Raw genomic sequence first — 21,267 nt, forward strand, 5'->3', positions numbered from 1 at the left:
TCCCCTTTCTCAATAAGTTTCCTGTTTGGTAATTATGAGACATTGTCTACCGTGTAAAAAAACGTATAAACTATAATATTTTACATCTAATTCAAATTATCAGATTATCAATTTGTCTAATGATATTATGGAACCTTATACGATCCTACTTATATTTCAAAGTGTCACTAGTGATGAGATGCTTTGAAGATTGGACGTTTGTGTATTAAAAACGGTTGATTATATATACATATTTGTGTATACACTCAAATGATGTGTTATTTGATTCTCAAATTTAACGTAGTAAGTAGTAGCTTAATGCGCTAGTAATAAAAACAGAATTTATTCCTCCTATGTTAAAAGTTAACCTAATTTAATCGAACAAACCGAAACCCATGTCATCATCGGATTCTTCCTTGGCTTCTTCTTCCTTTTCTTCAGCAGCAGCTTCTTCGGCACCGGCAGCAGCACCACCAGTAGCAACTGGAGCAGCACCACCAGCACCAGCTTCGAACTTGACCAACAAGTCCTTGATGTTTTGCTTAGCCAAAGCCTTAGCAAAGATATCAGCCCAGATACCTTCAACTGGGACGTTGGCAGCTTCAGTCAAAGCCAACAACTTTTCAGAAGAGACTTCGATATCAGCATCAGCCAAGATCAAAGCAGCGTAAGACAAAGCAGTTTCAACAGACATTTCTAATGTAAAATTTCCTGGTTCTGGCAAGTGTAGAGATAATCAGATTAAGCTCGTAATGAAGCAGACTATTTCTTTGGTCCTTTGAAAATAAGAGAAACTAAATAATAAAACGATATAAGTAATAAGAATATTTCATAAAAGAAGCTTCAAATTGAACAAATGCCATCATGTGTAAAACAAATACTTTTCCTATCGAAATGTTAAATGGTTACTCCTGTAAGTTTTATTGATATTTCACATCTCATCGTGGAAAGGTGAAAAATTTCAGGAAAAGCTGCGTGGTTTCGTCAGGCATGATAATTCGTGTGATGTGATATAATGTTTCTGCATGAAACGCTGGATGTACAGAGTCAGCGTAGATGTACAAGGGAGAATCCCTGATATTGAGTCGGAGTGAGTCCGCAGATGGGTGCTATATTCCACATAATATTCTATGTTTTATAAACATATATATACTCGCGCGCAGTGTTACTGATGAGTGTACCTTGTATCTTAAGGTATGATGCGAAAGTTATGGGATTGTTAAAAGATGCATGCAAAGTGAAGTAATTTGCGAATGTGTTGATTGTATCTGTCGTTAGTCGTGAAGGTAATGAAGGAGACAGCAGTGCAGGAGAAAATGCTTTCAGTTCATGAAATAAGCTCCAAATTAGGTTAATGATCCTGCAAACTTAGTTTGATTGCTTGTTGGAGCATTTCGTCATCCAGTTCTTCTAATGTTTTCTGACGACGTTGAGGACTATTCCCTCCGTCAGGGCCTCCAACTGAAGAAGAAATGGATGCGTGTCTAGAAGGGTGTTCGGGATCAATTAATTGATTACTCATGTGTATTGCAGTAGCTTTTGCTGATCTTCTAGCGAGTCTTAATCTTTCTTTGGTTAGATTGATCTCCCAGTCAGGTCTTATAGAATCGGATGTTATCACAGACGGATCATCGGCTGCTATTGAGCCCCTACGAATTTGTTCTATAGTTACGAGTTCGTCATCTTCATTGCTGCTAGAATCCGATACTAGGCCTTCACGGTCCTTGTATTCGGCAATCTTGTATTCGGAAGCGTAGATCCCGTTGATTCCAGTCCGCACGTCCCTGCGCGGTTCGTATGTTACACCAAACTCTGCAGTGGCACAGTAAGGGCAATTGGCAGGTTCACTGACAAGAAGGTTGGGATCCTTCAATTCGTCCGGTTCTTGATCTTGAGTTGGATCTACCTCTTCATGCGGGAAGTGTGGTGCGGCACGCTTGATTTGGACGAAGCATTCAGTACAGATCGGTTGCTTGCAACATCTGGAAATATTCAAAGGCTTAGGAAAGTAGAGGAAACATATTGGACATTCTGCTCCATTTTTGTACAAAGTATATTTCAAATCATCACTGGGTAAAGCCGGGTTCTTTGCTTCCGTATGTTTTTTGTTCATAAGTTTCAGCTCAAGATACCGTTCATTTGCCCTCTCCTGCCAACCAACTCTTTTGAAATATAACCTTGCCTTAGAAATTTTCGACCTTTGCCTTCTTTGTTCCCTTTTCGAAGCGGTACTATCCAGTAGATAGTCAAATTCGTCATCGGCTAAATCACCGGTCGGAACTCCCTCAAATTCTTCTGGGTCCTGTTGAAATGAACAATGCAAAGGTAACCCATCAACAATTTTTATGACCTCTTCTCGAGTCCAAGTCTGATCAAATTCTTGCAATGGTGTGTAAAAGGGAGCCAACCTCCTTTCTATAATTAAATTTTTAACTATATCTGCTTCATAGTCCAACTTATCGAAATTATAACATCCAAAAGGTGCTAAAAACCCACCATCCACAGTTTCGTTGTACTTGACCACAAGTTGTCTAGCATGCTTCTCTTTGAGCTTCTCCTTCTCCTTCAAAGACTTCTTCTTGTACGGATTCGGACTGTTGCCGTTGTAACCGTTAGCACTATTATAAGAGTCTGATCTCGCTCTCCCACTAGCACTTAACAAATTTCCTACCAAGGAAGTAGCCCTCCTATTCCGGTTAAGATTTTTTGGGCCCTGAGATCCAAAATTTAAAGACTCTGACCGTTGCTGCTTCCTATTTGCAGGGTCTTGAGGGCTATCAATTTTACCTGGAACATTTCCCATGGCTGGTTTAGATATTAGTGTATATATCCCTCTGTTTCTGATCCTATTAAATTCTGAGGTTCTTCACTTATAAGCGGTAAAATAATATCTAACTTTCCACACAACGCTAACCGGATACTGTAACTTCTGAAACAATGTATACGCAATATAACTAACACACCTTGTTATATGACTCAGTTAATCTATTGTATCTGTGAAGTTAGAAAAAAACCGTTCCTGTGTTCTCCCTATATAATGGAGTTTTGTCTCCTATAGAAATAAAGGGACGTTTTTCTTATGATGGAATTTTTGATTTCAAACCAATTTATTGCTTTATATAGCGACAAAGAGAAACCAGAACATTTGATATAACACATAGTGAAAGCCTCCTGTCTAATCCCGAACATGCATAAAAAAGTCCGAGTGACGAACTGGGAGTTAACAATCTCCAACCTTGTTCGGTGGAAGATATGAGATGTATATATGTATGTAGCTATTATCCCGAAATTCATTTCGGTCGAAAGCGTCACGATACGCAGGCATATGGCATTAAGTTGGAGGTAGAGTACCGGAAATTCTGTCTACATCGGGATACGCACTGTACTGTATTTCTAAAGTTTATGGATAACAATACAGGAGTTTTGATAGTGACACTGAAAAAAGATGTAACTTACATATGGGTATTTGGTATAATAGTGTGACTCACACAGTGAAAGAAAACTAGGTTGAAGAATAGTTGGACCAGGTTTTTGGATAGATTCACTTATCATTCCTTATTATTTCTTAGGTATATATCTTTACATTAGGAGCGAGGCGAAGTTAATGAGATATGAGCCGGGTTTTCATCAATGCTGACCGAGCAGAAAGTAATGACAGCTGATAAGCTTACAGCAGATGCTCTACAATGCCGAAAAAAGACGTACATATATATATCTACTTACTGGGCCGGAATTTGTGAGTTACTAAGAAAATCTTACTACGTTGATGTTAATGTAGGACCCTTAACTCGGCCTTCTATTTTTGACTTTCCTGCTGATATTTTAGTTTCGATCACTTTGTTAATAATATACATTTACGCGAATAAAAACAGCTTAAAGGTTCAAAGTGTCAAAAAAATATTAGGAAAAAAGGAACTGATTTGCTTGACACATAACTGTTATGATGAGACATGGAGTTTTAAAGAACAAGTACAGAGAAGAGGTGGCACAATACGTCTACGTATGTGCCGTTATATAGTCGTTAGAATACTTAGCACAGCTGAAGCCTTCTCAGAAATGGCCTTCAGCCTTTAGTAGAACGGTCATATCATCAACAGACTTGGTAACTCTTTCCACAATGGTGGAGACATCGTCTTCGGTGATGATGAATGATGGTGCCAACAAAGCAATATCACCAGAAACACCGTCGATGTTTCCTTGCATACCCATGACAGTAATTCCATTTTCGAAACATACATCTTGGAAACGGTGACCAACGTCAAGCTTGTATGGGAATGGTTCCTTTGTTTCTCTGTCCTTGACAAATTCTAAGGACCAGAATCCACCAATACCTCTGACATCACCGACGATGTTATCGTAAGCTAGCAGAGATTTCTTCAATTTCTGACCCATCAAGTTACCCTTTTCAAAGATGTTTTTAGTTAAATCGTTATCCAAGATCTTCTTTTGCACACCAAGGGCAACGGCACAGTTAAAACCGTGAGATGCATAAGTGTGGGAACCGATCATACAGTTCGAACCTTCGGCGTATGCTTTTTTGATTTTTGGACCAACTAAAACACCGGCTATGGTAACGTATCCGGAACCCAAGGTCTTACCAACACTTTGGATATCTGGGGCTTCTTCAGCTGTCAAGAAATTCTCCCAACAGTTCAACTTACCGTTAGGGTTGCTTCTACCAGTACCACACATGACTTCATCGAGCATGAACACAACGTCGTACTTATTACAGATACGGCGGATACCTGATAGATATCCCTTTGGTGGTGGAGTAGTACCTAAGGAGGAACCTGGCAATGTCTCAACGAGAACCACAGAGATAGTCTCTGGGTCGTTGTCTAAGATCAATTGTTCCAGGCTATGAATCAATCTGGCACAATATTCTTCTTCGGTTTCACCTTTCTTCATGAATCTGTATGGGTAGCATACAGGCATCTTTAGGCATAATTCTTTTTGGTCCATCAAGATTTCCTTGAACTGTTCGGCTCTTGGATTAGAAGAGATGGACAAGGCACCCAAAGTGAAGCCATGGTAAGAAGATTCTCTAGAGATGATCTTAGTTCTTTTTGGTTGGCCACGCTCCAATTGGTATTGTCTAATGATTTTCATAGCATTTTCGTTAGCTTCAGAACCAGAGCAACACCACAAAGCGGATTCAAAGGCGCCCTTTGGAGAGTTTTCAATGTAGAACTTAGCCAATTCTTCAGATTGTGAATTACCGATTAAAGATGGGAAAGTGTAAGTGTGATTCTTGGCTGCTTCTGTCATGATCCCATGGATATCCTCATCACCCCATCCCAATGCCCCGACAGCAGCACCAGTGATGCCATCGAAGACATCTTCATGTAACTTGCCATCTTTTTCAACGACAATTCTGCATCCTTCACCGCGTTTGACATGAGGTAACTTTTTAGTGATGTATCCTTGGAAGACGTAAGAGTTATTTTCGTTTTCGACAGTCATGAGTATATCTTTGTATTATAATAAAACTTGTTTGAGGTTTGAGTTTTTGTTTGCTGAGTGGATGCAAAGATGTAATAGAGAAATATGTGAGTTAACAAACAACGAATAAGTAGAACCATCCTTCTGACAGACGCCCTTTATAAATAAATTTCAAGACTAATACTTGCTTCGAATCATCCTATTCCCTCATAATGGAACTTAAAGTAAGCAACCGGCAGGAGCTACCTTGTTTAGATTATCCAATGATATCTGTATTGCAATCGAGGTATCTACGCATAATGCATAATAATATCCTCTCACAAGCGACTCTAACAAAATGAATTGTTTACGATGTACCCCTACAAAGCGAAAAACCGTCTGACCATACTAACAGCAGGAAGCTTAGTTGTATCTCCCCTCCGCATCAGTTCAACTACGAACTGAACAAGATCTAAAGATACAGTCTTTCAATCGTTAAGAACAACATAAAGTAAATAAACAGAATTCAGCCTTACGATCGCTAGCCTATTCCCATCTTAGAATAATCACGTTATACATTTTGCCCCAAGATAATGTAACTACATAGAAGTAGTGCCATTTCATTTGACAACTGTAGATCGGCCTACCGAGAAACCTGTCAAAATGGATACCCTTAATCTTAGATTACCAAATTCAATCCACTCGAAAGGATTGTCTAACGCGGTTTTGCTACGATAGATAAGCAGGAAAATACTGCGCATTGTGATGTCTGGGTTCGTGTGTGGAACGTTCCGTCGTGATCACGTGGTTTGTGGCATATTTTCAGTTATTTAATTTTTGCGCCGTCTCCAGTATCCTCTTTGGGAAACCTTCAAGTTAAGCTAAGCTGCATTCTTTTCCTTTTTAGGAAGGTGTAGCCGTTGTCCAACATTGCCTATGCTTCATTCCATTCTCGCAAGACTGATTTCCGCATCTCATCTCGCAAACTGTAAAACTGAATATTTTGTAAACCTATTCCAATCTGATGTTCTTCACGACCATGTTGGTTCGGTACGCCTAGTGAATAGGAGCTTGGAATTAATCACAGTCATTAGAAAAAAGAGCTTTAAGGCACAGTTATTTGCGTTTACTGGAAAACTGAGATTTCAATTAAGTGACAATGAGTCAATTGAAATATATCTTGGACATTGAAGGTACGGTTTGCCCTATCTCATTTGTTAAAGACACGCTATACCCTTTTTTCTTGAAACAGGTGGAATCTCTTGTCAAGACTAATGACCCTACTTTGCAGAACTTACTTGCCCAATTTCCTGTCCCACAAGATGCTTCTTCTTTGCATGAACATATTGAATCGCTAGTTAATAACGACATCAAGGATTCCGTGTTGAAGCAATTACAAGGGTATATTTGGGAGCAGGGTTACAAGAGTGGTGAGATCAAGGCGCCAGTGTATCCAGATGCAATTGATTTCATTCAGAGACATGCTCCTAATGTTTACATATACTCCTCAGGGTCAGTAAAGGCGCAAATACTCTTGTTCCAACACGTAGAAGGGGACATCGATTTAACGAAATCCATTGCTGGCTACTTCGACATTAACACGTCCGGTAAGAAAACTGAACCTCAATCTTACACCAATATTCTCAAAAGCATTGGAGTGCCTCCATCATCAGCAAGTGATGTTGTGTTTATTAGCGACAATGACAAGGAGTTAGACGCAGCTTTGGATGTAGGCATCAGCACCATCTTGGCATTGAGGCCTGGAAACAACCCGGTATCTAATGCAGAAAAATATAAAGCGCTTAATAACTTCTCATCTATATAAGACATGTCTAAGGTACACTGGTTCTCTGAATTGGGACTAAGGATATAGTGTAATGATGAATAAATTTAAAAAAATTAATGAAGGGGATATCTGATTGATTGTAACACAAATCCTACTTGAAGTTGGAAGTAAGAGATCGAACATACCACGCTCCGTCTGTTGCAGATTGACTAAGGTTGGTTAAGTATAACTGCTCATTATGAGTGCGTATGTGTGCAAAAATTGGAAGATGAATATGTGGGATGCCTTCGCTGTAGTAGGAAAATCTGACGGTATAGAGGTCATACTTGGATTGGCAAACACTACATGCTGGAGATATGAGTACGCATATTCCATATTATTAAACAAATTTGGTAGAGATAATTATTTTTGTTTTCTATTTTGAACATATTCTTCTTTCCCTACATGCCTAAAGAGACGATGGTTTATTGAAAAATCATACTACATTCAATCAGCGTAATTGTTGAATAGCATGTTGGCAGCAATTTCTTCGTTTTTGTCACATGCGAAGTAGATTTGCACCACCAAGGTCCTCTCAAAACCCAACTCGCAAAGTCTATTGATAGCTTCTTCATCTTCTGCTGAGATAGTAACATTGGGAGGCGCGCCTTGAGTTTGTCCCCCGAAATCACCTAGATCACCTTCTGCTATGTCATCTCCCAGATTTTCACCCAAAGAATCGGTTAGGGAACCGCCAACAGCTTCTAATAGCAAAGAGATAAACCTTTGTGGATCTTGCAGCATGGTCTCACGGAGATGTGGGTAACGCGTGCTTAGACTCTCGAAAAGTGGCATTAAAGCCTCTGGACGCCCAGATACAACGTCACGAAGTTGTGTAATGTCCTCCATAGTCAATCCGATTGTGCCCATTTCTTCTCCACCTAAACCAGCAGCGGATTCATGACCTTGCTCGCCATTATTGGCTTCTGCTTGTGCAAATAAATTGTCTTCATGTTCAGTGAATTGTGATGGCACGTCTGTTGCAACTTCAGAATTAGCATTCGCCCCAGCTTCACTAGTTACAGCTTCAGCTTGTTGCTGCGATGGCTCACTGGCTTCAGGAATACCCATAAGCAAATACTCCACTGCACGGTCAGGGTTGTTGAATGCTGCTCTAAGCGCACGTTCTACTTGTTCACGATCATAACCCATTTCCATGATTCTGTTCACAGTCTCGTTACGTTGAGAACCAGTGACAAACGAAGCATCAGTCGTCCCTTCTTCTTGTGTAACTGCAGTAGTACCTGTTCTTGTACCAGTGGTTGTAGCTTCCGCAGGTGCATTTGCAACTGCAGAAGTTTCTGCAGAAGCAGTGGCTTGAGATTCATCTTGGGGTTCAGTTGTGGATTCAGTTACCTTAACATCAGCCTTTTTCTTAGTTTTGCTAATCATGAATATAACCTGATCCCCTTCCTTAAGATTGCATCCTGATACGGTCTTAGGATCCTGGAGTATCTTACCTGCGTAGATCAACTTTATTTGAGATGCATCGCACTGTTTTTGTTCAGCGATCAATTCCTTGGCGTGTGAAATGGTGGCATCATCCGCCAATTCAATAGGTAGTTTTTCCTTTTTGAAATCTTTAAAATTAATAAGCATTATGCTTGTGATTTTCTTGGACTTTGTCTCAACGGTTGTTTTCTTGACTTTATCTTCTTTGCCACCCAGCCATCAGATTCAAGTTGATTTGGCATTAATTTCAATTTCTTTCACTGTTCTCAACTTTCATTTTCGATGTTGACAAAAAAAAAAACTGAAGGTATCTGACAAGATGCAGAACTCCGGAATACGCTGAAAATTACAGCTTAATGCAGCTTGATAACGTGTTTTCAGTATTTGCTTGCCTGTAATAGTTACCAGTAGTAATATGGTTTGAAGTAAACAAAATGAACAGATTATTGCAAGTACAATATTAGTATATAATGCATTTAAACGTAAATGTAAAAAAAAGTCTATTGATAAAAACCTCGATAATGATCTAAGGTGCATATTGTACAACTAGATACTCCAACGTGTTACAGTCTGCCTAATAATTGAATAATAATAGGGGATGGAAGCGATGAGAATTGAAATTAGATGGTTAAGATATCTTTTTAAAAAATATCTCGTTAGTGAAGAATGTATTTGTGGGTTTTATAATCTTCTTTACTCTTCACTGCCTAAACAGAAAATTATTAATGAGCAGGATCAAAGTCCAGTGGTACTTCATGTGAATCTTGATTATTTCCTCCGTTCCTTGAACCATCATCTGCTTCATCATCATCTGACCAGTCCACTTGAATCTTCCTATCTAGGACATTCGGATCAATGTTCTTCAAAATTTGTAACCTTTCTAGCTCCCACTCATCTCTCACGTCATCGAAACCAATATCCCAAATTCTAGCATAGAACTCTTGAATTTTTTGCTCTTCAACCCGACGTTTCTCTTCCTCGGCCATCCAGGCCATGTGTTTCAAATCGTCACTTGAAGGTTCGTAAATGTGCCAGATCACATAATGAGGTAGACCGACAACACTGTATTGCATTCTACGTGATAATTTACCAAAGGCTTCAGTTTCAGCATGTTTCTCGAAAGAGAACGCAGGGAAATGAGAACCTGTTCTAAAGACCTTAGCTTTAGATAAGATGGAAACACCACCAATTCCGTCTAGTTCCATCTCGACCTCGGGATCGCCGCTTGGGTCTCTCATGTAGGCCAAATGTGTTCTCCATGTAGCGTATTCCGGGTACCCTTCTACGATACAAGCATCTTCATCCAAAGAATCAGCTAATTGTAATCCACCCTCAGATTCAACCCATGAGTTCAAATCATATGGTTGTATATTTCCCAACCAATCGGGTAGAGGTCTCCAGACGTTTGGAACAATGACGTCTTTATCATGATGCATTAAATCTTCCAAAATAGTATTCGGTATAGTTTGAACGTCGACATCTCTCCAGTACACGTAAGAATGATACGGCTTCAAAGCCGCTGACCCAAGCCAATTTCTAGCTCTGGCCATGGATTTTCTTCTAGGGCCTTGAGCTGCAAACCCGTGTCTATCAGAAAACGATTGACCCACACTTTGACCGAAATCTTTCTCAAAAATTTCAATGTTAGCGAATCTTCTCGATTTGTCTTGGTTTGATTGAGCTCTTCTCAAATGAGAAAGAAGTGTTTTCATGGTATCATCGCTTGAATCACTGACCAAAAATGAAAGATCAATCAAGTTATGTGGGTATGTCAATTTATCCAAGGTATCGAAGAACATATCCAAATGTGCGGCTGCATCTCTCAAAGGAACACAGAACACCACCCTATCACCGGTCTGCCATCCATTGGCATTCCCCTGATAATTAATTAAATCGTAATATTCCACTCCAGGTATATTTCTGAACCTGTTACCAGTTACAGGACTTGAGACGAACGGTACGAACTGCCATATGATTGGGAAAATCATTCGAATTATAAGAAACCCCGTTACCACTGATCCTATCACGGACACAGCAGTCAAGGCATTGAACCTGCTCTTACCCTTGCTGCCCATCTATGACGGTTGTATGACGTTGTGTAGAATATTTGAATTTCCAGGAATCGAGAATAGAAGTGATTTCAAAAGTAAAGAGCGATGGATCCGGATGTTTTTATTCCTCCACAGCTTTAGCGATTGTATTTTATTGTTCGAAGAAATTTTGATACCGCAATTTTTCACAATAGATCTATAAAATGCACGCTCGTCAAAAGATCCTTATGTGTTCTTCCTTTCTCACTAATCCTGGGCGGTGCTAACCCTGTGTATTATGACACCTTCTGGAATAATAATCGGCTGCTTTAAATGACAAACCTTTTTCCTTTAGCGTTTGCAACAGATAATATGGTCTGTGCCATAATAAATACTTATAAAATATTACTATTTTCGATTGTATAGTTGCATTGTTTTCATCCATTTCAATTTCTTCGCCAAAAAAAAAAAAAAAAAAAAAGTGTATAAACTGAAATTTGGAAAAGGTAAATAAAAAGGAACTGCCAGACCCTACACGCAGTTATAAGGTGTGGGAACCAGTGATTCAACTCTCAGGGCACTGTTGGGGACCGTAAGTTGTTGTAGATAAGAAGCAACTCTACTTTTTCCCGGCTCAATTACCGCCTTTTCGCACTGTAACAGAACCTCTACTACGGCCATTCAACATAACGGAACAAAAAGGCTGGAAAGATAGCGGATGTCTGTTCTTCCCGTACAGTCACGTGACATGTTTCATCTCATTCCAATGCCTGGGAATGCCAGGCGGCAATCAAAGGACCAAATAAATACGTGTATAGTGATATGTATATGTTACCCGGGCATCGTTGGGTTTCCCTTTTTCCTACTGCTTACGAGAGGATTCCGTGAGCTTACCGTGTACGGTGATATATCATGGTCCGTGCCTGTTTCCCTCAATGCGGCCTCAGGTTCTTTGGATCTGTCGACTGGCGAATCCACCCAGCTCTTCGCCATCAAAGATGAATTATACACAACTACGTATCAAAATTGTACATTATACAAATCGTTCCGCAACCGATACAATTATGTGCCAACGTTGCCTATATTATTGACTTCGATCTGTCAGTGAATGCCGTTAAAAAACTAGAATATGCCATTTGGAAAACATACAATCCCCATAGCAGACTAGAATAGCAAGGGAGAAGACGATGGGAAAGTAGAAAAAAAAGACCTACCGTACGAATTGCTTTTTCTTTCTGTTTTCACACTCTACAAACTTTACACGACTATGAAATACATCGGTGTTTTTCCCTCTCGCTCTCTCTTTCACTCTCTCTGTACAAAATGATCGAAACTAAATTTTTCAAACTTTTTTTTTCAGTTCGACGACGAGAAAGAAAAAAAAATTTGATATTCGATTTTATATATATTGGAAACAAAATTATAAGAGTTTTTTTCTTCATGGAAAGTTGAATTTAAAGCTTTTTTTCATTTACAAGAGTGTATTTAGTCCATTTTGTATATGTTTCAGAATGATTTTGTAAACTTCTTCATTTGTTTAATTAGTTTTTCTTGTTCTCTTCTGTTTTAACTTTATCCTGTTATTAGTTATTCAGTTTTACTTGGTTTCAATTGTATTTTGTTTTCACTACAGATAGTAGACCAAACGCATTAAACAAATCACACATATACAACATGGCTGAAGAAGAACACACTTTCGAAACTGCTGGAGCTGGTGCTTCCTTGACTTTCCCAATGCAATGTTCTGCTTTGAGAAAGAACGGTTTTGTCGTTATCAAGGGCAGACCATGTAAGATTGTTGATATGTCTACTTCCAAGACCGGTAAGCACGGTCACGCTAAGGTCCATTTGGTTGCCATCGATATCTTCACCAACAAGAAGTTGGAAGATTTGTCTCCATCTACTCACAACATGGAAGTCCCAGTTGTTAAGAGAACTGAATTCCAATTGTTGGATATCGATGACGGTTTCTTGTCTTTGATGACCATGGACGGTGAAACCAAGGATGATGTCAGAGCCCCAGAAGGTGAATTGGGTGACAACATCCAAGCTGCTTTCGACGAAGGTAAGGACTTGATGGTTACTATCATTGCCGCTATGGGTGAAGAAGCTGCCATCTCCTTCAAGGAAGCTCCAAGATCCGAATAGATTTTGATATGAACAAAAAAATTCAGTAATATATTAATGGACTAAGAAATGAGAAAAAAAAGTTTTTTTATCCCTGGATAAATGGAAAGAAGAAATTGGATCAACCGTTGTTGATACGTTGAGCTCCTAATGTGTTTTGAGAGGGACAGGGGATCTTCTTTTGTTATCAGTGAGATTGGACTCGAGATGAAAAAGACTTGAAATATGATTCCTTTTTTATCCTTGCATGTTTTCACTTGTCCATCTTTCTGTGTTTCCACAAAAGTCGTTTTCCTTCCTGGAACGGTTTTGGTTGCTACTCCCGGTGTTCTTTAGTACGCTATCTAATTCCCCATTTTTTTTCGTCTACTGTTAAGCATCCAATTATATATATTAACTTATATGATATTCTGGGTGTTTTACGTGGGTTTTCAGCAATGGGATGGATTTTGAGTTATAATTGTTGGTTGGAGAACAAGAAACTGTTTTTTCTTTTCTGGAAAACACTCAATCGCTCCTTTCCTTGTCAAGCGTCATTGATGGAAATACTATCAGATACGTTATTCTTTATCACTTTCTCCTTTTAAATCAGCTTTTTTCTCTCTATTCCAGTAATTTTTTTTTTCACTCAATTAAATATCATTATATCCTTAATTCTATTTCTTATATATTTAAATCTTCTTTAACGCTTCCGTTTGTCGTTTTACATTGTCATTGAACCCTGTTAATATGGGGTGTGTGTACTCTTCCGCACTTGCAGACTGCCAGTTACTAAACGGTTGGGAAACCATCCTTGTTTTATTTTTTCAAATTTTGGCTCATCGTCGATAACTTTCAATATCAAAAGCTCAATTGTAGGCAAATATGATTTCGTTAGATTACTTTCTTTAATACCATCTAATGTCCATACTAGGTTCAGAACGTTGGCAAGGGTCTGTAGTTTCTTCTTGCACTGTGAAGCGCGGTATAGTATTTATTATTTACCAATTCACAATATAATGAGTGACATCTTCTGGATCATGTGATATGAACCTAACATCATTTTATCATATAACATGGCAACATGGCCGAGCGGTTAAGGCGAAAGATTAGAAATCTTTTGGGCTCTGCCCGCGCAGGTTCGAGTCCTGCTGTTGTCGTTATTTTTAACCCCTTCTTCCTTTATTTTTTGACGCGTTGCCATTTCTCATTACCCGGAAAATTATTCCTCTTTCTTTTCCAAAAACGGAAAAGATATTGACGAAAACATCAAATCTCATTTCTCTTTGCCGTATTCTGTTGGTAAAATACAGCTGAAACTCGATTCTGACAAAAATAAACTAGAAGAACCATATCAAGAACGTTTCTATCCCAGAACAGCACTGGTGCCAATGAAACATTAATTTTTAGCACCTTCATTTTAATAATATTATTGCATTTATCGCTCCCTGTTTAAAGGACTTTGCTACTGAAAAACACCATAAGTACCGAATTCAATCATGAGTGATGCTATGAATCAAACAAGTGATGCTGTCTTTACAGACAGAATGCGAAGGTTTCAAGAGTTTTTGGATACCCATTCGCATTATACTCGAGAAATAAGATCAATACTCGAGTTTAACAGCAACGTAGTGAAAGAGAAAAAGACGGATGATGATTATTTAAATACTGCAGACAAAGATACGATGGACCATGACACTAATCAATTGCCATTGAGAATAACAGTATCACTTGACGATTTAAGAGAATTTGACAAAACATTTTGGACTGGACTTTTACAAGTACCCTCGTTCTTTTTACCACCAGCGGAGCGTGCTGTTTCGGAGACTGCAATGGCCTTAGATGATAGCCCTCTCGGGTTTCGCGGATTCCAAAATGATCCCAGCAGACAATGGAGACTGTCATTCAAGGGTTCTTTCGGTCCGAATTCTTTATCACCACGTACCTTAAACTCAACACATTTGAATAAATTGATCTCAGTAGAGGGGATTGTAACGAGAACCTCACTTGTGAGGCCAAAACTTCTCAGATCCGTGCATTATGCCCAAACCACAGGCCATCATCATTACCGTGATTATCGTGATGCGACTACAACATTAACCACATCCGTACCAACACCAGCTATTTATCCAGAGGAGGATCAAGAAGGTAATAAGCTGGTCACAGAGTATGGATTTTGTCATTACATGGATCACCAGCGAATCACCGTTCAAGAAATGCCCGAAAAGGCCCCTCCTGGTCAATTACCAAGATCCATTGACGTTATCTTGGATGATGACTTAGTGGATAAGACAAAACCAGGTGATAGAATTAATATTGTTGGTGTATACAAGTCATTAGGTGCAGGTGGTCTAACAGGTGGTTCTAATAACAACGACAAGGGTAACGGTGCTTTATCTGGTTTCAGAACTGTTGTAATTGGTAACACAGTGTACCCTCTACATGCCAGGTCTACAGGTGTGTCCGCCGTTGAAACGCTATCAGATAATGATATTAGAAATATCAATAAGCTATCAATGCATGATAATATTTTCGACACTTTGTCCCAGTCGTTAGCACCATCCATCTATGGCCATGAACACATTAAGAAAGCCATCCTATTAATGCTTATGGGTGGTGTGGAAAAAAATTTACCCAACGGTTCACATCTAAGAGGTGACATAAATATCCTTATGGTTGGTGATCCATCCACCGCTAAATCTCAAATGCTTAGATTTGTGTTGAACACAGCAGCATTAGCTATTGCCACTACGGGTAGAGGTTCCTCTGGTGTCGGTTTGACAGCAGCCGTCACTACTGATAAAGAAACTGGTGAAAGAAGATTAGAAGCAGGTGCGATGGTGTTGGCAGATCGTGGTATCGTTTGTATCGATGAGTTTGACAAGATGTCCGACGTAGATAGAGTTGCTATCCATGAAGTTATGGAACAACAAACAGTAACAATCGCAAAGGCTGGTATACATACAACATTGAATGCTCGTTGTTCAGTTATCGCAGCTGCAAACCCTGTTTTCGGTCAATATGACGTTAACAAAGATCCACATAAAAATATTGCCCTACCGGATTCTCTATTATCTCGTTTCGATTTACTATTTGTGGTTACGGATGATATCAACGACATCAGAGATAGAGCTATCAGTGAACATGTCTTGAGAACACATAGGTACTTACCTCCTGGATATTTGGAAGGTGAACCTGTTAGAGAGCAAATAAATCTATCATTGGCTGTTGGTGAAGATATCGAAAACGAGGAAGAAGATGATGATGAGGACGTAGTTTTCGAAAAATTCAATCCACTTCTACACGCCGGTGCGAAGCTTGCAAAGAACAGAGGTGATAGCAATGGTAGCGAGCTTCCTCAAATTGTTGCGATACCCTTCATCAGAAAATACATTCAGTATGCAAAAGAGAGAATTATTCCTCAATTGACTCAAGAAGCTGTAGACGTTATCATCAAATCATATTCAAATCTAAGAAACGATCAGAACACCAAGAAATCCCCTATCACGGCAAGAACTCTAGAAACTTTAATCAGATTATCCAGTGCTCATGCCAAGGTAAGGCTTTCAAAGAAAGTAGAACTAGAAGATGCAAAGGTAGCAACACAATTACTAAGATTTGCATTACTAGGTGAGGACGGAGCCAACTTCGACGAACAGGAATTTGCCGAAGGCAGAACAACCGAAAAATCTCCAAGAAAGAAGCCAAGAGCTTCTCCAAGGAAGAAGAGAGGGGCCGTTTACAAAGAAGTTGACTCAGAGGATGCAGAAGAGGACCAGGAAATGGCAGAGACTCAACCGGATCCTGCTGACGGTCTGGAATCTACGATGGTACGGTTAGCACCAGAACAAGAGGAAGACCTTCAAAGAAGACTAGAACAAAACTTGAGAGTGAGTCCGAGACGCCAACTATCAGTCGAAAGAAGAGTACTTTCACAAAGCGACCATCAACAACAGGTTCTCCACCACTCCTCGCAATCCTCAACTGGACCCCTTGAAACTGGCTCTCAATTGGAACCGTCTCATATGACCCTTGATTTTATGTCCATCGAAGAGATGGACCAGGGTTCAATCTCAACCGGTAGGTTATCGTCACTCTCAGGTATTGTTGCAAGACTCATGCAATCAGACATTTTCGAGGAAGAATCGTATCCTGTCGCCGCACTTTTCGAAAGAATTAACGAGCAAGTTCCAGAAGAGGAAAAATTCACTGTTGATGAATACGTTGCTGGTCTAAGGATTATGAGCGATAGAAACAATTTAATGGTCGCGGATGGCAAAGTATGGAGAGTATAATCTTAATTTCATTTTTATATCATATATACAGGCTTATCATCTTGCCTTACATTTGCGGGCTTTTTTCTATGCAATGGTTTTCTCTACGTTATGTATAATTTTCTGCGCTTTTAGATGAAGTTGACTCCCAGGGAATGTATCTCATCCATTATACATATCTCAAATATCGAGTTATCAATAAGCAACGTGTTTGTTCTTCTTACACTGTCGCTGTGGATGAAATTTTGTTACCCGAAATTTTACTTCAGTCTTTGAGATTTGGTGGCAAAATCTAATTTTAACGTGTATGACAGACAATACGTCGAATATGAAAAAAAATGCATTGACATAATGCTTTGATTCAAACCTTTAAAAGATACCATTTAAAAGATACCATTGATTCATAATACAATATGTTTAAGGTTAATTTAACAGTGTTTGCAAAGTATATAGAGTGACCAAAGACGTCAAGATGGCCGATAAGCAATATGTGGAAAGTCCTTTAGTGAAGGACTCCACACCTTTGGCTACTAAATCGTTTTCGATGAGGCCATATGTCTTGCCTTTCATTCCGTTGTATGCAACCTTCCTCCATATCTACTACACTCAGTATGATGTGTACATCAAGGGTCCTGAATGGACATTTGTTTTCCTTGGAACTCTAGTTTCTTTGAACGCTTTAATGGCTTTACTCCCTGAATGGAATATTGACATAGCCGTTTGGTTTAACTACGTTCCTGTTAAATTGGAAGAAGCAACTCACTTGTTGATCCACACCACTCCAAACAATGGGTCTTCTGGTATCGTAGAGATTCAAAGAGCTACTGAAGGTGGTCATTTGCAAGTGTTCTTTCAGTTCCAGAAAAAGAGATTTTTATGGCATGAAGAGACGCAGGTTTTCTCTTCACCTAAGTTCCTAGTCGATGGTTCTCCAAAGATCGCAGAATTCCAGAACAGCAAAGGTTTGAATGGAGATCTAACCCATCATAAGAGATTATACGGCGAGAATTCCTTTGATATTCCCATTCCAACTTTCCTTGAGTTGTTCAAAGAACATGCGGTGGCACCTTTCTTCATTTTTCAACTCTTTTGTGTTGCCTTGTGGTTGTTCGATGATCTATGGTACTACTCCCTTTTCAATTTGTTCATGATCGTCGCTATGGAAGCCACTTCGGTGTTTCAACGTTTGACGACTTTGAAAGAGTTCAGAACTATGGGTATTAAGCCTTATGCCATCAACGTATTCAGGGATGGGAAATGGGTTGAAATGCAAACCGATAAACTATTCCCTATGGATTTGGTTTCAATCACTAGAACTGCTGAAGATAGTGCCATTCCTTGTGATCTATTGCTAATCGACGGTTCTTGTATTGTCAATGAAGCTATGTTATCTGGTGAATCCACTCCTCTATTGAAAGAATCTATAAAGTTACGTCCTGCCAATGATCAATTGCAATTGGATGGTGTTGACAAAAATGCCGTTCTACATGGTGGTACTAAAGCCTTACAAGTGACGGCTCCAGAAAATAGGACTGGTGTAATTACACCACCAGATGGTGGTGCATTAGCTGTTGTCACTAAAACCGGTTTCGAAACATCTCAAGGATCTTTGGTTCGTGTTATGATTTTCTCAGCAGAACGTGTCGATGTTGGTAACAAGGAAGCTCTTTACTTTATTTTATTTTTGCTAATATTTGCCATCGTTGCTTCTTGGTATGTCTGGAAAGAAGGTACCAGAATGGGTAGAATTCAATCCAAGTTGATCTTGGATTGTATTTTGATCATTACTTCCGTTGTCCCACCTGAATTGCCTATGGAATTGACCATGGCCGTCAACAGTTCTTTAGCGGCTTTATCCAAATTTTACGTTTACTGTACCGAACCTTTCAGAATTCCATATGCTGGTAGAATAGATGTTTGTTGCTTTGATAAGACTGGTACTTTGACTGCCGAAGACTTAGTCTTTGAGGGTCTGGCTGGTTTGCACGATGGATCAGATATTCGTACATTGAAGTCAGCTAATGATGCCTCTCAAGAAGTTCTATCTGCTATCGGTGCTGCTCACGCATTGGTAAAGTTGGATGATGGTGAAATTGTAGGTGACCCAATGGAAAAAGCTACTTTGAAGGCATCCTCTTGGACTGTTGATTTCAAAGATGTCGTCAAGAGAGCTGGTGCAGATAACATTCGTATCTTGCGTCGTTTCCAATTTTCTTCTTCATTAAAACGTTCTGCATCTATTGCTTCTCAAAGTAATCGCTTTTTCGCAGCCGTTAAGGGTGCTCCAGAAACCATCCGTGAGAGATTGAACTCTGTTCCTAGTGACTATGATGACATCTACAAGTCGTTCACTCGTTCTGGGTCGCGTGTCTTGGCCTTGGCTTATAAAGATCTACCTAAAATGTCAAATTCTCAAATCGATAATATTGATCGTGACGAGATTGAAACTGGCTTAACCTTCGGTGCATTCTTAGTTTTCCACTGTCCTTTGAAGGATGATGCCATTGAAACCATTAAGATGTTGAATGAATCTTCCCATCGTTCTATCATGATTACTGGTGATAATCCATTAACTGCAGTTCACGTTGCTAAAGAAGTGGGCATTGTTGATCGCGAAACTTTGATATTGGACGAACCAATTGATGGTTCATCTCATGCCTTAGTCATGCGAGATGTAAACGAGACAATTGTGAAACCCTTCAATCCTGATGCTGATACTTTCGATGAGAAGGAAATTTTCCAAAAATATGATTTGGCTGTGACTGGCCATGCTTTGAAATTACTTCAAGGCCACAAACAATTAAGAGACGTCATCAGACATACATGGATTTATGCTCGTGTTTCACCAAGTCAAAAAGAGTTTATTTTAATTACTTTGAAGGATATGGGATATCAGACTTTAATGTGTGGTGATGGTACTAATGATGTCGGTGCTTTAAAGCAAGCTCATGTTGGTATTGCCCTATTAAATGGTACTGAGGATAGTTTGAAGAAATTACAAGAACAGAGAAAGATTGACAATGTCAAAACTATGTACGAAAAGCAATGTTTGTTTATGGATAGATGGAATCAACCACATCCACCGGTTCCCATTGCAATTGCGCACTTGTATCCACCTGGCTCTAATAATCCTAACTATTTGAAAGCCATGGAGCAGAAAGGTGTTGAGATCACTCCAGAAATGCGTAAGCTAGCTATGGAAGTTTCTTCCAAACCAGCTGTTGTGAAGAAGACCGAACCGTCTAAAAAATCTGCAACTGACCTTGCTGATATGATTTCGGGAAGTTTAGGTGAAATGGAGGATGAAGATGCCCCATCTTTGAAACTAGGAGATGCTTCTTGTGCGGCTCCTTTTACCTCCAAATTGGCAAATGTCAACGCTGTGACCAATATTATTCGTCAAGGTCGTTGTGCCTTGATTAACACCATTCAGATGTACAAGATCCTTGCTTTAAATTGTTTGATTAGTGCGTACTCTCTTTCTGTTATTTACTTGGCTGGTGTTAAGTTTGGTGATGGTCAAGCCACTGTTTCTGGTTTATTGCTTTCTGTCTGTTTCCTAAGTATATCTCGCGGTAAACCCCTTGAAAAGCTATCTAAGGAGAGGCCTCAACCAGGTATTTTCAATATTTACATTATGGGATCCATTCTTGGTCAATTTGCTGTCCATATCTTAACATTGGTTTACATCACAACTGAAATTTACAAAATCGAGCCAAGAGAACCTCAAGTCGACTTGGAAAAAGAATTTGTACCATCATTATTGAATACAGGTATTTTCATGGTTCAATTGGCCCAACAAGTGTCTACTTTTGTGGTCAACTACCAAGGTGAACCATTCAGAGAAAATATCAAGAATAACAAAGGTATGTACTATGGTATTGTGGGTGTCTCTGTCTTAGCACTATGTGGTTCAACAGAATTTATCCCTGAGCTAAATGCTGCTATGAAATTTGTTCCAATGGACGATATTTTCAAGATGAAATTAACAGGAACCTTGTTATTAGATTTCTTCGGATCTTGGGCCTTTGAACTATTCTTTAAATATTTCTTCATGAATAGCAAGGCCGCCGATATCGCAGAGCGCACTTAAGCTCTTGAAATTCCAGGATGTTTTTCATTTAACATTTTAGATAGATATATATATATGTATATGTCCTTTAGAGTATCAACAATAGAG

The 21,267-nt window shown here is 39.3% G+C and overlaps 10 protein-coding genes and 1 non-coding gene across 11 annotated transcripts; 6 read left to right on the forward strand and 5 right to left on the reverse strand.

The window, feature by feature from the left end:
* Positions 1-352: 352 nt before the first annotated feature.
* Positions 353-673, reverse strand: RPP1A (ribosomal protein P1; the record flags this gene model as incomplete). The annotated part of the gene is made up of 1 exon (XM_454948.1): positions 353-673. The coding sequence occupies one exon, from the start codon at positions 671-673 to the stop codon at positions 353-355; it is 321 nt and encodes a 106-aa protein (XP_454948.1).
* Positions 674-1,330: 657 nt separating this feature from the next.
* On the reverse strand, positions 1,331-2,782 carry SIP5 (Sip5p; the record flags this gene model as incomplete). The annotated part of the gene is made up of 1 exon (XM_454949.1): positions 1,331-2,782. The coding sequence occupies one exon, from the start codon at positions 2,780-2,782 to the stop codon at positions 1,331-1,333; it is 1,452 nt and encodes a 483-aa protein (XP_454949.1).
* Positions 2,783-4,029: 1,247 nt separating this feature from the next.
* On the reverse strand, positions 4,030-5,442 carry KLLA0_E22089g (uncharacterized protein; the record flags this gene model as incomplete). The annotated part of the gene is made up of 1 exon (XM_454951.1): positions 4,030-5,442. The coding sequence occupies one exon, from the start codon at positions 5,440-5,442 to the stop codon at positions 4,030-4,032; it is 1,413 nt and encodes a 470-aa protein (XP_454951.1).
* A 1,117-nt stretch (positions 5,443-6,559) lies between these two features.
* Positions 6,560-7,225, forward strand: UTR4 (putative acireductone synthase UTR4; the record flags this gene model as incomplete). Its single annotated transcript, XM_454952.1, has 1 exon — positions 6,560-7,225. One exon carries the CDS (start codon positions 6,560-6,562, stop codon positions 7,223-7,225), a length of 666 nt encoding a protein of 221 aa, XP_454952.1.
* Positions 7,226-7,672: 447 nt separating this feature from the next.
* On the reverse strand, positions 7,673-8,824 carry RAD23 (Rad23p; the record flags this gene model as incomplete). Its single annotated transcript, XM_454953.1, has 1 exon — positions 7,673-8,824. One exon carries the CDS (start codon positions 8,822-8,824, stop codon positions 7,673-7,675), a length of 1,152 nt encoding a protein of 383 aa, XP_454953.1.
* Positions 8,825-9,399: 575 nt separating this feature from the next.
* ANP1 (Anp1p) lies at positions 9,400-10,752 on the reverse strand (the record flags this gene model as incomplete). The annotated part of the gene is made up of 1 exon (XM_454954.1): positions 9,400-10,752. One exon carries the CDS (start codon positions 10,750-10,752, stop codon positions 9,400-9,402), a length of 1,353 nt encoding a protein of 450 aa, XP_454954.1.
* Positions 10,753-11,425: 673 nt separating this feature from the next.
* KLLA0_E22177g (uncharacterized protein) lies at positions 11,426-11,815 on the forward strand (the record flags this gene model as incomplete). The annotated part of the gene is made up of 1 exon (XM_454955.1): positions 11,426-11,815. One exon carries the CDS (start codon positions 11,426-11,428, stop codon positions 11,813-11,815), a length of 390 nt encoding a protein of 129 aa, XP_454955.1.
* Positions 11,816-12,381: 566 nt separating this feature from the next.
* Positions 12,382-12,855, forward strand: KLLA0_E22199g (uncharacterized protein; the record flags this gene model as incomplete). Its single annotated transcript, XM_454956.1, has 1 exon — positions 12,382-12,855. The coding sequence occupies one exon, from the start codon at positions 12,382-12,384 to the stop codon at positions 12,853-12,855; it is 474 nt and encodes a 157-aa protein (XP_454956.1).
* Positions 12,856-13,891: 1,036 nt separating this feature from the next.
* KLLA0_E22221r lies at positions 13,892-13,973 on the forward strand. The gene has a single exon. It is a non-coding gene; the product is annotated as a tRNA-Ser (tRNA).
* A 339-nt stretch (positions 13,974-14,312) lies between these two features.
* Positions 14,313-17,108, forward strand: MCM3 (MCM DNA helicase complex subunit MCM3; the record flags this gene model as incomplete). The annotated part of the gene is made up of 1 exon (XM_454957.1): positions 14,313-17,108. The coding sequence occupies one exon, from the start codon at positions 14,313-14,315 to the stop codon at positions 17,106-17,108; it is 2,796 nt and encodes a 931-aa protein (XP_454957.1).
* Positions 17,109-17,559: 451 nt separating this feature from the next.
* SPF1 (ion-transporting P-type ATPase SPF1) lies at positions 17,560-21,180 on the forward strand (the record flags this gene model as incomplete). The annotated part of the gene is made up of 1 exon (XM_454958.1): positions 17,560-21,180. One exon carries the CDS (start codon positions 17,560-17,562, stop codon positions 21,178-21,180), a length of 3,621 nt encoding a protein of 1,206 aa, XP_454958.1.
* Between the last annotated feature and the right edge of the window lie 87 nt (positions 21,181-21,267).

The sequence above is a fragment of the Kluyveromyces lactis genome, assembly GCF_000002515.2.
Source record: "Kluyveromyces lactis strain NRRL Y-1140 chromosome E complete sequence".
NCBI lineage: Eukaryota > Fungi > Ascomycota > Saccharomycetes > Saccharomycetales > Saccharomycetaceae > Kluyveromyces > Kluyveromyces lactis.